Below are 14,940 nucleotides of genomic sequence, written 5' to 3'. Positions count from 1 at the left end.
TTTCATCTTAAAATACACACACAGATAAATTTATCAGTGTAATCCACATTGTGTTGTACCCTTACGTTCATAATTCATGATTATTTTGAGCTAAAAAAAGAGGTGGTAAAGTGAGAGTACGTATAAAAGAGGATTTCTTTTCATCGATAGACACAGAGTATCTTGTGCATCACAAGCTGTTTTGCATCGTCTCATAATCAACATTATAAATTCAATAAAAAATATTATTTATTTTTCAGTTTTATTAAACTAACAAGGATTAAACATGAAATTATTGGTAAGTCCAAATAATTATTATCACCAAAATATCTACTAAATAACAAACACATAAATAGACATTTTTAAAACACGAAATTTTTTTTTGTTTTATTTAAAAGCCAACATATACACGGTAGTCAAAAATAATATATGCAAAATTATGTTAATTAAAATTCCAATAAACCCACATGAAATAAAATATAAAAAAAAAATTATATTTATCTTACACACCCTCGTTATACATGCAACATAAAATTATTCTTTTTTTTTTTTGATAATTAATTATTGATGATTCACGTGGATAAATTGATGAAAAAATTTTAAAAATATGATTAAAATAAATATAATGGTCTATTGTATAATACTTGAGATATATTAAATAAATAATTATGTAGGAAAAGAAAGGATGAAATATAAAGCGATGTTAAAATCCGGGAGGGATGGGACATCGGTTAACGGGTCAGGAGTTAAATGACCCAGCCTGGCATTTAGTTTTTTTAACTTTCACTCATCTCTGCTTGTTTTATTTATTTCTTATGGCCAAACTCACATGAACCAGGAAATTAATAATGGAAAAAAAATATAATTTAAATTTGATGATGATGCATATATTTTGAATTACATTATAAATTTGATTTTAAACTGGTTTTTAATTTTATTGATCATAAGACAATTAAACATAATGAAAATGCTTGTAAAATTTAATTAAATTTATTTTTTTTATTGTTAATTTAATAGGTATTGAATGTAATTATTGACGAGACAATTAAAAGTGGATAAAATATTTTTAAAATATTTTTTTTTTCACTTTTAATTTAACAAGTTTTGATGTAACTATCAAAAAGACAATGAAAATATTTTTAAAATTAATTTAAATATATTTTTTAAATTGTTTATTTAACACCTGTTGATGGAAATTATTGCTAGGATAATTAAACGTGTTTAAAGTATTTTTAAAATCAAATTAAATATAATTTTTAAACACTTGTTGATGAAAATTGTTGCTAAAACAATAAAAAATAAAAAAAATAATAATAAATGTATTTTTTAAATTGTTAAATAGATATTGGCAACAGTTGTTGGTGCAGTATTTGCCCAAAGTCAGTACAATTTACGTGGACATCAGAGAGATCATCAACAAAGAGATCAACAACCAGCAGCACAACAACAATATGCAGAAGAACAAAGACCCCACAATGAAAGACAATTAACAACAACAACATTTATACCAATTTTATCATGGAATAAAGAACAAGAACATGATGGAACATATAAAACAAAGTAAATATTATTATTGTATAATAATAAAATTTTTATTTAATGATTAATCCTTGAACTTTTCATGGATGAACTATGGCTCACCCATTTATTGAAATAATTTAAAAAATTCTAAAAAGTATTTTGACATTTGTACTGACAATTTTTATTATTATTTATTTATTAAATATACATGGCTATTTATTATTTTATTAATTTAATTTATTTATTATCTATTTTTAGCTATGAAACTGGTAATAATATCATTGCTGAAGAGAGTGGATATTTGAAAGAAACTGGTGAAGGTGAAAATCGTGCACAGACACTTGTTCAACAAGGAAGTTATTCTTATCCAAGTCCTGATGGACAAATTATCACCATTCATTATACTGCTGATGAAAATGGTAAGTTTATTTATTAATTTTATTTTTATAATTTAATTTAATTATATTTTTAAAGGCTTCCGTGCTGTTGGTGATCATTTACCAACAAGTCCACCTGTATCACAAGAAGTACAAAAAGGACTCGATCTCATTTATGCTGGTATCAGACAACAAGCGGTAAATTAATTTATATTTAATCATAATTTATCTTCAGTAACAATTAATTGATTTTTTTTTTTTTTTAAATTTCTCAGGAAGAGGCAGCTCTTGAAGCTAAAAATCCACAACCATTCAATCAACAAATTGACAGACGCGAAGACAATAAAAATTACCGTCTTTAAATGAAAAAAAATATTATAATTAAAACATTATCATTTGTGCGTCAATTTAAAAAATATTAGGTAATGACTGTCGTATTTTTAGACAGCGTTATTGATTTTTTAAAATTGATCGATTATTGTTTATCGATAGTACTGAATTTTAATGATAATCAATAATAATTAGAGCATATTTTAAAATTATTATTTCTTTTTTAAAATATTTTTATACTGTCAATTATGAATACAATATTCCATAAATAATTATTGTTTTTTTTAATTACCTTTTCATGTATTTTAATAATAATTTTCAATAAAAATTGTGTTGATTTTATTGAACTCACACGAGCGTGAATAAATAAGATAAAAAAATTATTTTATTAATTTTTTTATCAATTGATAAATAACATAGCGTGGTTAAACTAAATTAATTTGATTAAATTAATAATTGAATCTCTAAAAAAAGATAGCAATCATTTCAGTACAAATATAGGAGAAAAAATAATAATTAAATATTATTTTTAGTATTTGATTGTTTAAATTTTACATTTATGGATGAAAAAAAAAATTAGAAAAAAAATTAAAGAGGTAGTAAAGATAACGATGATTTAAAAAAAAAAAAAAAAATTATTTTAATCAGTATTTGTAAATTAATTTACAGATACTAATTAATTATTGCCCTGAGGCCAGAGTGCATTTTTAATTATTCAAAATAGGCGAAATAAATTACGACGAAATAAATTTTGTTTTTGAAAAAATTATAAAACAATAAATTGCGATGAAATAAATTTAAAAAAAAAATTAAAAATCTTTGATTATAATCAATAATAATTAGAGCATAATTTAAAATTATTATTTCTTTTTTAAATTATTATTACGTGAATAAATTGCTTTTTCGTGAATAAATTATTTTTTCGCGATAAATTTTTTTTGTCAATTAATTTTCATCGCAATTTAATTATTCATAATTTATTTTGTCGCGATTTATTTCATTTGTTAAATTTACTTCAACGTTTAATTTGTAAACTAATTGTTTAGTGAATAAAATCATAAAAATTAAATATAATTAAATGCACTATGATCATCAGGGCAACATCAGCAGCACCATTTAAATAATTAAAATTCAAAAATCCATTCACATCAATAATTAAATACTTGAATTATATCACGGTCTAAATGTTAATACTACAACTCTACTTAAAAAAAAAAAAACATAAATACAAATTTATCAATTAAAAATAAATTTGCAAGAAATTTAAAATAACGTTAAATTAAATTTAAAATTAATCTTCATGCTGAGAGAAAAAAAAAAAAAAATCAGTCAACACAATTAACTCATTCGCACAGTTGAAAAAAAATTTAAAAAAAAAATTAATTATCGATAATATTAAAATCTAAATCGACTGGCACGTCGAGAGTAATTTGTTGTTAAAAAAAAAAAAAATTCCAATTGACAAAAATATGAAAGTATTTTGACTAAGTTTCACGAGTTGTTTCGCATATTTTTTTGTTCAAGTTGACTTGGGTGGTAATGGATCATATGGTGTTGCATTGAATCCAACATAACGATTATTTTTTTTATGAACAAAACCATCAGAATCAGCTTTGTAATAAACAACTCTTCGTATACCAAATGGATCAACATAGCCAAATGATCCAACACTTTTATCAGGTTGTTGTTCTTCTTCATGATAATGAGTTTTTAAATAATACTGAAAGCCATCAGCATTTGTATGTGTACCATCGTATTCTGGTAATTCATCAGCTGGAGAAGACGAAGAAGATGATGAAGAAGAAGATGAAGAAGATGAAGGAAATGATGACAAAGGTGATTGTGAATATCTTGCCTGTCTATTTTTAGATTTAACATAATAAACTGTATTATCATTTTTAATATTTTTATCATTATCATCAGATCTTGAAGTAGCTACTTGTTGATTTGCTTTACGACCTCTCGTTTGTCTAGATGTTGAATTGAATTTTCCTGATGCAATTGCTGCACGATATCTTCTTGTTTCTTGACGATAATTTCCATAATTTGATACAGGATCAATGTTTATATTTTCCTTGTATTGATTGGTATTTATTACATCATTTTGTTGAATTATTTCAACAGATTGTGATGGTTTTCTCCAACGACCATTGTATGGTGATTGGTATTTATAATTTTGGCTTAAATAATTTGATACTGGTTTTTGTATTTCGTTGTATCTTTCGTCGATTGTTATTGGTGATGGTGTTGATGATAGATAGCTTGGATATGATGCTGTCGTTGGTGAATTATATCTTCTGTATGGTTTTATCGAATTCGATTCAATACTGTTACCAGGCAAATCTTGAATAGCTGGTTTTCTGTAAAATTAAAAAACTCAATTTTTAAAAAATTCATCAACATCAATAAATATCGGATTTTTTAAAAAATATATTTTTTATTTTGTCAAAAATTATACAAAGAACATTCTATTTCAAAATAATTTACTAGAAATTTTTTTTTTTTCGCTCATGGAATTTTAATATGACATCATCGTTTTTTTTTCACGAATTTCGATTTTTTTATTTTAACGATTTTTATTTTTTAATCAACGAAAAGTATGCTATTAATAAAAAATAAAAAGATAATAACAAAAAAGGAGATTTATTTGTTTAAAAAACCTCTATTTTAATTAGTTGAAAAATTTTTTTAATAGTAAAAAGGCTTATCTCCGTAAACAAAGATGTGAACATTTTATTTCGAAAAAAATTGAAGTTTAAAATGATTTATTTTGCTTTGATAAATAAAGTAAAATTTTTTTAATTACCGGAATGGATTTGGTGGTCTTCTTGGCTTTGATAAAATACCAGATTGTGCTGGTACATGTCGACTTATAGCAACGGCATCTTGAATTGGACTGTGTGGTCCAACATAAACTTTTTTCGATCTGCAAGAAAAATTACGATTAAAAATAAAAGTAACATGGAAAAAAAATATTATTGACTAAAATGACAAACGGCAAAGTGTTAATTCATGATAAATGTTAAAAAAAATACAAACTTGAGTATTCTGTAGCCTTTACTATCAGCAATGTAATCTTTGATTCTTAGAAAACCAGTTGCATCAAGCCAACCCTCTGTTCCAATGACAGTACCATCAGCAAGTCTTTTTTCTTTTCTAAATTGTCCATTTGCTGTTTGATAACGAAAATATCTTTCTGGTCCTTCATCAGTTTGAATATGATATTGTGTTGTTGGATCAATATTCCAACCACTTCTTTGTGCTTCGATCTCATCTGGTGTCAGACAAAATACCGAAATCTAAAATCAAATAAAAATAAAAATTTAAATTAGTTTATTAATTAATTAATATTTATACATCAATGACAATTTACTATTTTTGGATTAACCACGGTCGCAATATTGTTTAACAATAAATTATTCAAACAGTTGAGTGGGCAGTGAGGTCTTTCATTCAAGATCATCTTTGTTTTTATTTTTTTTACCACCTTAATATATATTTTCACAATGAGATCAAGTACACTTTGAATATCAACAACAAAATAAGCTGATGCATCATCATTTTTCCACGTAAATTTTCATCAACAGTGGGTAGTTTAATATCAAAAATAAAAATGATTAAATTAAAAAAAAACTTGTTTGCCTTGACCTAGGCTGTCTTTTGATGTTATAAAATAACAAAAATATTAGATAACAAAATTTACAACAGTCTTTTTTAGGTAAAAGAATTTAAAAATTATTTATCTATATTTTAATTATTGCAAAATCAGTAATTAATCATTTTTAAAACAAATAAATAATCGAAATTTAAAGCATGAAGTTTGAGCATTTTCTTGTTTTTTTTTCAAACAAGTATAGAGGACAAATAAAAAAACACATGCAATTATTGAGTAAGATAGTTTTTAAATTTGTAATATACAAGATTGTTTGTTGTATATTTGTTGGTTGGTAAGTGCGGCTGTATTTGTTGGCGAAAGAGAGGCGTGCGTGGGATTGGGAAAGTCTTACTGGCCTCAACGGTCCATATTAAGAGATCCCATATCATACTGGTCGTCTTGCTCAAAGCCACCACATGATATATTAGCAATGCTGTTGTTGGTTCCTTGGATACCTTACTTACTTAACCGTATAAATTTTTTTTTATTTTAAATATTATTTAAAAATAAATATGTTTTTATTTTTTTTCGTTTATTTTGTAGATCTACTTTCTTTGTATGAAATTGAGTGGGATTTAAAAAATGAATACTGTTCATAAACAAATTGCAAAGATAGACGAAATAATATTTTATTGTTGTAGGTAAAATTAATATTAAAAGGATGATGGTTTTATCCATGTGTGGGCGAATCATGACTGTCGGATAAACTTATTCTCCTAACAGTTAAATAATTTTATAAAAAAATTTAAAAAAAAAAAAAACCACCCACATAGGACAAGTTCCAATGCGTAACTGACATCACTTGGTCAAGCGGTATTTATTTATTTTATGAAAGAAAAAAAAAAAAAAGCTGAATATTTATTTAAATTTGCAAATCATTTTCAAGTTCATTGGATTACATGATTTTTGTATTATGAGGATTGAGTTATTATAATATATTTTTGGTTAATGAGATTTTGAGGAATTTTTTAATATATTTGTTTTGTGGAAATTGATTTTGATTGAGATGGGAGTTTGAAGGAGAATATGTATTTTGCTATTTTGTTATGTTAATATGATTAAATAAATAAAATTGGATTCATCAGACCCTATGATATATTTTATTAGCATATAAATCTTTATGGGAATTGTTGGTTTTTTATTTATTAATAAATATGTAGATATTTTTTTTTAAATGTATCGAGGATAATACTTGACGCCAGTGTAGGCGTATATCAAATTGTTATTTCAACTTCCCACGTGAGTTTTTACTGGTCTTTGAGTTCCCAGTTACATGGTGGTCATAGAAAATATATATACATTTTTTACTTGCAAATAAATAAAGGGATTGTAAAAAATATTATTCATTTATTGTTAAATATTTTTTATAAATTAATAACGTGTCGTTTGTAATTTTTTATAAAATATTTAAAATTTATAAAATAATTTTTTTTATTATTTAAATTAAAATTGAAAAATTTATTTTTGAAAATAATTATTTTTTCAGTTATGTGTTTAGATTGTTGTTTTTATTTTTTTTATTTTTTTTCATTCAATTTATTATTAATGTGTGAATTTATTTATAATTTGGCCTCTAAGTAAATGTTGAGAATTTTTTTTTCTAATCAATATTAAAGATAAATTAAAAAACACAAAAAAAACGACAATTTTTTTATAGCCATGTTTAGATTTTACTTTTATTATTGACTAAAAATTTTGCACAATTGTTTTTTTTTTTGTTGAATTATTATTTATTAATTATTAAGCAAATGTTGATTTTGCAAATTAAAAAAATACATGTATAATATACATCAATGAAAACAACAATTTTCTATAAAAATATTTTCATTCTAAAAAGAATAACTGTTTTTTAAAAAAAAACTTTTTTAAAATTAAATATATTTTCGTTATTTTTATTTCTAAAATAAATATAAATTACTATGAATTTTATTGAGAGAAAGGTATGATTTTTCAATTTGAAAAAATTCTCTTTTTTATATTTTATAACAAATCATTTGAAATATATATATTGTTTTCGAATAAATATTAAGTTTGAATAAGAAATCGTGGCTGTTGTATAAAACAGTGAGATAATAAAACATCACACCATTGTTTTTTTTTTTCTAAAATTATTAACTAACTATATGAATAAATTATAATATAAACAAAGACTAACCCAACATTGATAATTACTTTATAAATGAAAAAATAAAAAAAAAAAAAATGATCTCAATAAAAATCACGTACTACGTTTAATTCCAAATATGATCACTACATTGATATCGATGTTAAGCATTCCGTAAAATTACTCTGCTATTTTAAAAGCTTATAATAAATACATCATTATTATTTTCCTACACTCTATCATATACCCTATTAATTAACAAAAAAAATACATTACAATGTAATATATATAGAAAGTTTAATTTTCATTTTTCACACAGTCTAAAATTCCATTGTATTTTATAAAAATAAAAAAAAAAAACACAATGAAAAATTTTATAAAATATAAATTAAATATTATAAATAAAAAGGGTAGGTCAGTGTCATTCAAATAAATTTTATAATTCACACGTTTTCACGGTGTTCTAAATAGAAATAAAGAAAAAAATAAATTTCAACTTCCTGAATGAGATTGACACAGTTGTCCATAATGACAGGAGTGGGTCATTCAATATCATAATTTTTTTTTTTATTTTTAACAATTACACGCCTGGTTTATTATCTTGAAAATATTCTACGTTTTATTTTTCACCCTGTTGACAATAATATCCATTCAAAAATTCCAATATTAATTAATACTTTCACTCGAAAAAAAAATCAATTGTTAAATATATTTTTCAACAATTTGTCAACTTGAAAATTTTATTTTCTAATTTTCTAATTTTATAAAAATATGGTTACATCATGAATTTAATAATTTTATAATAAATAAATATTTAAATATATTTTATTATGTCAATAATCCAATTTTTAATTTACCAAATAAAAAAAAAAAAATGAAAGTTTAATTTTGGAGACATTTATTTATCATTATAAAATTTTAAAAATATCTTTTTTATATTTTTTTTTTATCGTTATTCCATCATCACGTAATATTGAGGATATAAAATTTTAGAATAACATGAAAACGATTAGTAATTTTTGTGAGAGTAGAAAAAAATTAAAATAAAAATTTCAAGAAAGTGATTTGTGAGTATTAATTTTTATGTACAATAAAATCTCCGGGTTTCAATTAATAATTATTTTCATATACACAATATTTAAATTGTAATATATTAATTATATTATAATAATTTTCATTTTATTATTATCAAATATCAATGCTCATTACTCAAACGAAGAAAAATTAAATTGAAAAAAAGAAAACAAAAAAAAAATGTATAATTATTTTTAAAAAATAATTCTCAGCACGAAGTAAATATGACTGAGTGCAGTATAATAAAATTCAAGGTTAATATTATAAATAAATATATAAAATATTATTTAAATAAAATTGCATGATCAATCGAAACAATATTTTATGAATTTCTTTGTTCCTGTTTGGCATGATAAATTGCGTCAATTCATTGAAATTAATTTGACAATAATTGATGAAATAAAATATAAATTGATATTTAATTTTTTGTTTTTTATATTTTTTTTATACCTTGGTATACTTTGGGGTTTTTTAAAAATATTCTTTGTGAATATATATATAAAGACGGCATATTTTTCTTTGATGCAATATGACTTATAACTTTACTGATTTAAAACCGAGATTTCACTCAACTTGGAGAGACGACTAACCATCAACAATAAGAATTTACGTAAAAAAAAATATGAAATAATGTTTGTATATATGTATAGTATTAAAATAAAAAAAAAAAAAAAATTGTCAACTGGTTATTACATAGCCGAGGAGGCAAATAAAAGTTAGACCCTAGGATACCGGGTTAAGGTGAATGCCGAGGTGGAATAACCAATCTCGCAACTATTTTTTTAAACAAAAAAATAATGATAAAAAATTATTTAAAAAAATAACAGACAATGGAGAATAAAATTGTTATTTCTAAATTATTTTTCATGCAATGTTTAAGTTGTTTTTTTTTTGTTTAAATAAATCATTTTAAAAAAATTCTGGACGGAAATTTAAATGGAAAAATAATTATCAATAATCAAGAATTTTTTTTAATTGTTAATTGGTTTTTTAAAACTGATGAAAATATATTTAATTGTTTTTTATTAATATCATGTATTATTTAATATTTTTAAATTATTTTTACATGAATTTTAATAAACAAATAAATTTATTTAAAAAAAAATACAATGAAGAATGAAATTCGTATTTTAAAATTATTTTTGACGCAATTTTTAGTCTTGTTTTTGATGATTTTCAAAGTGGATTAGATAAAATTATTTCACATGTAATTTATTATTAAATAAATAATTTAAAATAAATTAAAAAAAATAAAAATATATAATTATCAATACAGAATTTCTTGGGTTTATAAAATAATTGAAAATTAAAAAAGAAAATTGAATTTAATAAATCAAAAACAATAAAAAATAAAATACAAATTTTAATAGAATTTTATTCAATTTTTAACTATAAAATTAATAAAATTATATCACCCATTATTTAATAAATAATTATAAAACAAATCCAAACAAAATAAAAAATTTTTAACATAAAAAAAATACCATAGCAATATTGAATTAAAAAACATAAAAAAATTCAAATAAATTACAGTATTATGTGATATTAAATTTCAATAAACATTATAAAATATTTAAAACCCCATTAAATTATTCCCCTATCCATAAACAATTTCAAAAAAAAATTTAAAACTCAAATAAAAATTTAATTTTTTGTATAATTACATAGTATTTACCAATATCTACCAAACAAAGAAAAAAATAAAAAAAATAATCAAACAAATCAACAAGTAGTTTAGCCAAAGTATTTAAAAATCAATCAATAATTTAATTTCCAAGAAAAATCAATCGAAAAATAAAATAAAATAAATTTTGTATTTTTAAATTTTGGGGTTGTTAAAGTCGCCTGATTCGCCAGATTAAATCGACACTTGCAAATCCCCAACTCGGCATATAAAAAATAAATAAAAAAATTATTATGACCAACAAGTATCCTCTTTTCTTCTTCACTTAACACACACACACACATTAAAATGATCAAACCGTAATTGGAAATGAACAAGAGTCATTTTTGCATATTTTTTTTTTCATTTTTTTTTCATTTTTTTTCACTTGTTATTATTGTTGTTGTTGTTTGTTGTTGCTGTTGTGCATATGCATACTTGATTGGTTCATATATAATGCCCTCTATGTATATATATTATTTTATTTTATTTAAATATTTTAAGACAATAATTTAAGAGTCACGTATGTGTATTTTATATGCGACCTGTATACACAAGTATGCACTCAACATTTAAGAGATTCAGTCAAGATTCACTTGGTGATTTATTAACATGAAATTAACTCAAATACATAACCAAGTGCTCTATGTACAAGATAACATTTGCCTCAAAGGTATTTTGAGATTTCTGATCACAGGGGGATGAAATATATATTGCTAAAAATTGCATATAGCAAACATTGGTGAGGTCAGTTACCGGCTGTTTGTTTCAAGGGTAAGACCTTGATCATGAGTTTAAAAATATATTTCATTTAATTTATATCATAGATTTATTTAAATAATTGTTTTTTATTTTTTTTAATTTATTGATATATGTACACCCATTTTATTGTCATTGGGTATTTAAATTCAAGGGAAAGAAGAGACAGAATTGAAATGTAATTTTATTCGTCAATGACGATACAGTTGAATGATTTTTTTTTATAGTTTATTTTGATGGGAAAAAAAATAGGATTAGTGAATCATTTGGCTGTAATTGTTTTGTTGAAGTCACGCATGAAATGATTGTGGTAATTGTAATTATTGTGTGTGTGTGTGTGTTATTGAATTATTTTTTATTTTACACAGTGTGAATACAAATTATGTCACTTGTTGCGCAAGTATTTTAAACTTGAATTGTTAATAATTTTCAGATCAACTTATCATCTTTGTTTTAACACGTACATGATGTCATTATTTTTATATTTGCAAGCTATAAAAATTATGTACGTCATTTAATAAAATATACTTGTTCGTTATGAAAAATATATTTTTACTTGATAATTAATAAAAGGATTGTAAAAAATATTATTCATTTATTGTTAAATATTTTTTATAAATTAATAATGTGTCGTTTGTAATTTTTTATAAAATATTTAAAATTTATAAATTGGTTTTTTTGATTATTTAAATTAAAATTGAAAAATTTATTTTTAAAAATAATTATTTTTTCAGTTATGTGTTTAGATTGTTGTTTTTATTATTTTTATTTTTTTTCATTCAATTTATTATTAATGTGTGAATTTATTTATAATTTGGCCTCTAAGTAAATGTTGAGAATTTTTTTTTCTAATCAATATTAAAGATAAATTAAAAAACACAAAAAAAACGACAATTTTTTTATAGCCATGTTTAGATTTTACTTTTATTATTGACTAAAAATTTTGCACAATTGTTTTTTTTTTTTGTTGAATTATTATTTATTAATTATTAAGCAAATGTTGATTTTGCAAATTAAAAAAATACATGTATAATATACATCAATGAAAACAACAATTTTCTATAAAAATATTTTCATTCTAAAAAGAATAACTGTTTTTTAAAAAAAACTTTTTTAAAATTAAATATATTTTCGTTATTTTTATTTCTAAAATAAATATAAATTACTATGAATTTTATTGAGAGAAAGGTATGATTTTTCAATTTGAAAAAATTCTCTTTTTTATATTTTATAACAAATCATTTGAAATATATATATTGTTTTCGAATAAATATTAAGTTTAAATAAGAAATCGTGGCTGTTGTATAAAACAGTGAGATAATAAAATGTCTTTTTGCAAAGTTACAGCCAGTTTGCTGGTCAACAACCCAGGTCAAAGGTTATTTCTTCAGAATACACTATTTATTATTATTGACTTTTTTCATTTTAAACATATATCCATTTACGATCACCAATATTTTTTTTTCTTAAATGCACCCACTTGGCAATGAACATTCCCCATTAAATAAATTCACACACGATGGTCTGAATTTAATACCTCGTAAAAAATAAATCTGTCTATCAAAAACAAATTATAAAATAAAAAAAAATAAATCAAAATTAAAAACACGAACACTATTATATCACCAACAATAAATAAAAAATTAAAATCCATATTATTTAATTTTTTTTTTGATTTATTCCATTGTCTATTTTAAAATATTCTACTGTTTTAATTTTTTTTTACGCTCTGTAAATACTTGACGTATAAATTGATATGATAAAAATAAAAAAAAAAACCATCTTATCATATAACCAAAACTAAAAATTAAAATTCAATCTATTTCCTTTAAATTATTTTCATTATTGTTCTATATATATTTCTTTACGTCATAATTAAAACGACACTAATTAATTAAAAAAATTTTCATTTATTTATATTTTTTTACGTAATATTATTATACCTTCATAAACAAAAGAATATATAAATATTATACAATGTTATTTTAAATCGTAGGCGTGCTCTCAATTTGATCTATATATTTTCATTTTAACACGTAATCGTTAATGAGTCGAGTGGATCGATACATGAGATCAGCCGTAAAAATATAATTCACGTAATAACATACGAACCCTTTAATAATAGAAATAAAAAATAAAAATTAGATCAAGTCTCAGGCTTGTTTCAACACATAATTATTATTGAATTATTATTTTTTTATTTTCAAACTATTTAATCGACCATTGAGACTAAATCACACACATTGATCGATTTAATATAGATCATATATTTTTTTTAATTCAAAAAGAAATTCGAAACGTTTCATGAAGGTGAGGAAAATAAAAAAAATTTAAAGAGCAACTTCTTCTTGGTATCGCGAAGAAAATAATACATGCCGTGACTAATTGTTAACATCATGTGGCTTGTTTGTAACTATCGTTTTATTATAGCACTGATGCATAGATGCAAACAAATTTTTACTTTCAATATATAAAACTATTAATTTTGTTTTTTTTTTTCTCAACACTAAAACACTAATAATATTTATCCATAAAATCACAAGTAAATTTAATTTTCATTAAGAAATTATTATTCACTTTTTTAATTATAAATTAATCTCACCGTCATTAAGCTCAACAGGGTGAATATCCAAATTGCCAACATGATGATTAATTTGAATAGAAAAAAATATAAATTGCTAAATTTAAAATAAATCGAGTCAATTTAAATTCATGGTCACTAATTTTTGTAATTTAGCTAAACACATTTGTAATTTATGATTAAATTAAAAAATATATATTTAACACTGGTGGATGTGTTTTTTTGATTATTTAAAATATCCAAGTTTTGAGCGGGAGGTTCGCGATGTTGAGGATGCCAAGAAAAGACTGAGGATTGTTGGATACTGACGACGTTTATTTGCTATCACTTGAAAGGGGGGCAAGCTTAAGACCAGACTCAGTGTATACCTCCACCTTCGATCTGATTATTTTATTTATTTATTTATTTATTTTTAAAAATTATAAATAATGCATTTTTAAGATTTATTATTGAAAAAAAATTAGAGGAAGGTTAGTTGAATGTTGGAGGACAAAATTATAAAAAAAAATTAATTTTTTTATTTATTAATTCATTGATTAATTTATTTTTTTATATATTTGTTTATTATTTTTTCAAGTTTTTAATGACTTATTTTTTTATTTAATTTTGTTTATTTTTTTTATTGTTTAATTGATTTTTTCATTCATTTTTTTTATTGTTAATTAAGTATTTAATTTATTTATCCATTTATTTTATTATTTAGTTGTTTATTTTTTTATTTATTAAATTATTTATCTGTTCATTCAATTGTTAATTAACTGATTAATTTTATCAATGATTTATTTATTTATTTTTTCATTTATTTACTTGGTTATTTGGTTGTTAATTAATAAATTTGTTTATTCGTTTATTTAATTCCATAGTCATTTTATTTATTTATTTATTTATTTATATTTA

General features: G+C 22.1%; 2 protein-coding genes across 2 annotated transcripts; one reads left to right on the top strand and one right to left on the bottom strand.

Annotated features, from left to right (window-relative positions):
• The first annotated feature begins 137 nt into the window (after positions 1-137).
• LOC122848167 (endocuticle structural glycoprotein SgAbd-2-like) lies at positions 138-2,479 on the top strand. Its single transcript, XM_044146046.1, has 5 exons — positions 138-277; positions 1,322-1,539; positions 1,759-1,919; positions 1,975-2,075; positions 2,153-2,479. Exons 1-5 carry the CDS (start codon positions 266-268, stop codon positions 2,237-2,239), a joined length of 579 nt encoding a protein of 192 aa, XP_044001981.1. The 5' UTR covers positions 138-265; the 3' UTR covers positions 2,240-2,479.
• LOC122848166 lies at positions 2,096-14,363 on the bottom strand. Its single transcript, XM_044146044.1, has 4 exons — positions 14,065-14,363; positions 5,247-5,506; positions 5,014-5,133; positions 2,096-4,567 (listed from the first exon to the last, which is right to left on the bottom strand). The coding sequence occupies exons 1-4, from the start codon at positions 14,104-14,106 to the stop codon at positions 3,727-3,729; spliced, it is 1,263 nt and encodes a 420-aa protein (XP_044001979.1). The 5' UTR covers positions 14,107-14,363; the 3' UTR covers positions 2,096-3,726.
• Between the last annotated feature and the right edge of the window lie 577 nt (positions 14,364-14,940).

The sequence above is a fragment of the Aphidius gifuensis genome, linkage group LG2 (genome assembly GCF_014905175.1).
Source record: "Aphidius gifuensis isolate YNYX2018 linkage group LG2, ASM1490517v1, whole genome shotgun sequence".
NCBI lineage: Eukaryota > Metazoa > Arthropoda > Insecta > Hymenoptera > Braconidae > Aphidius > Aphidius gifuensis.
Note: the sequence above shows the minus strand (reverse complement) of the source record. Positions and strands in the feature narration are given on the sequence as shown.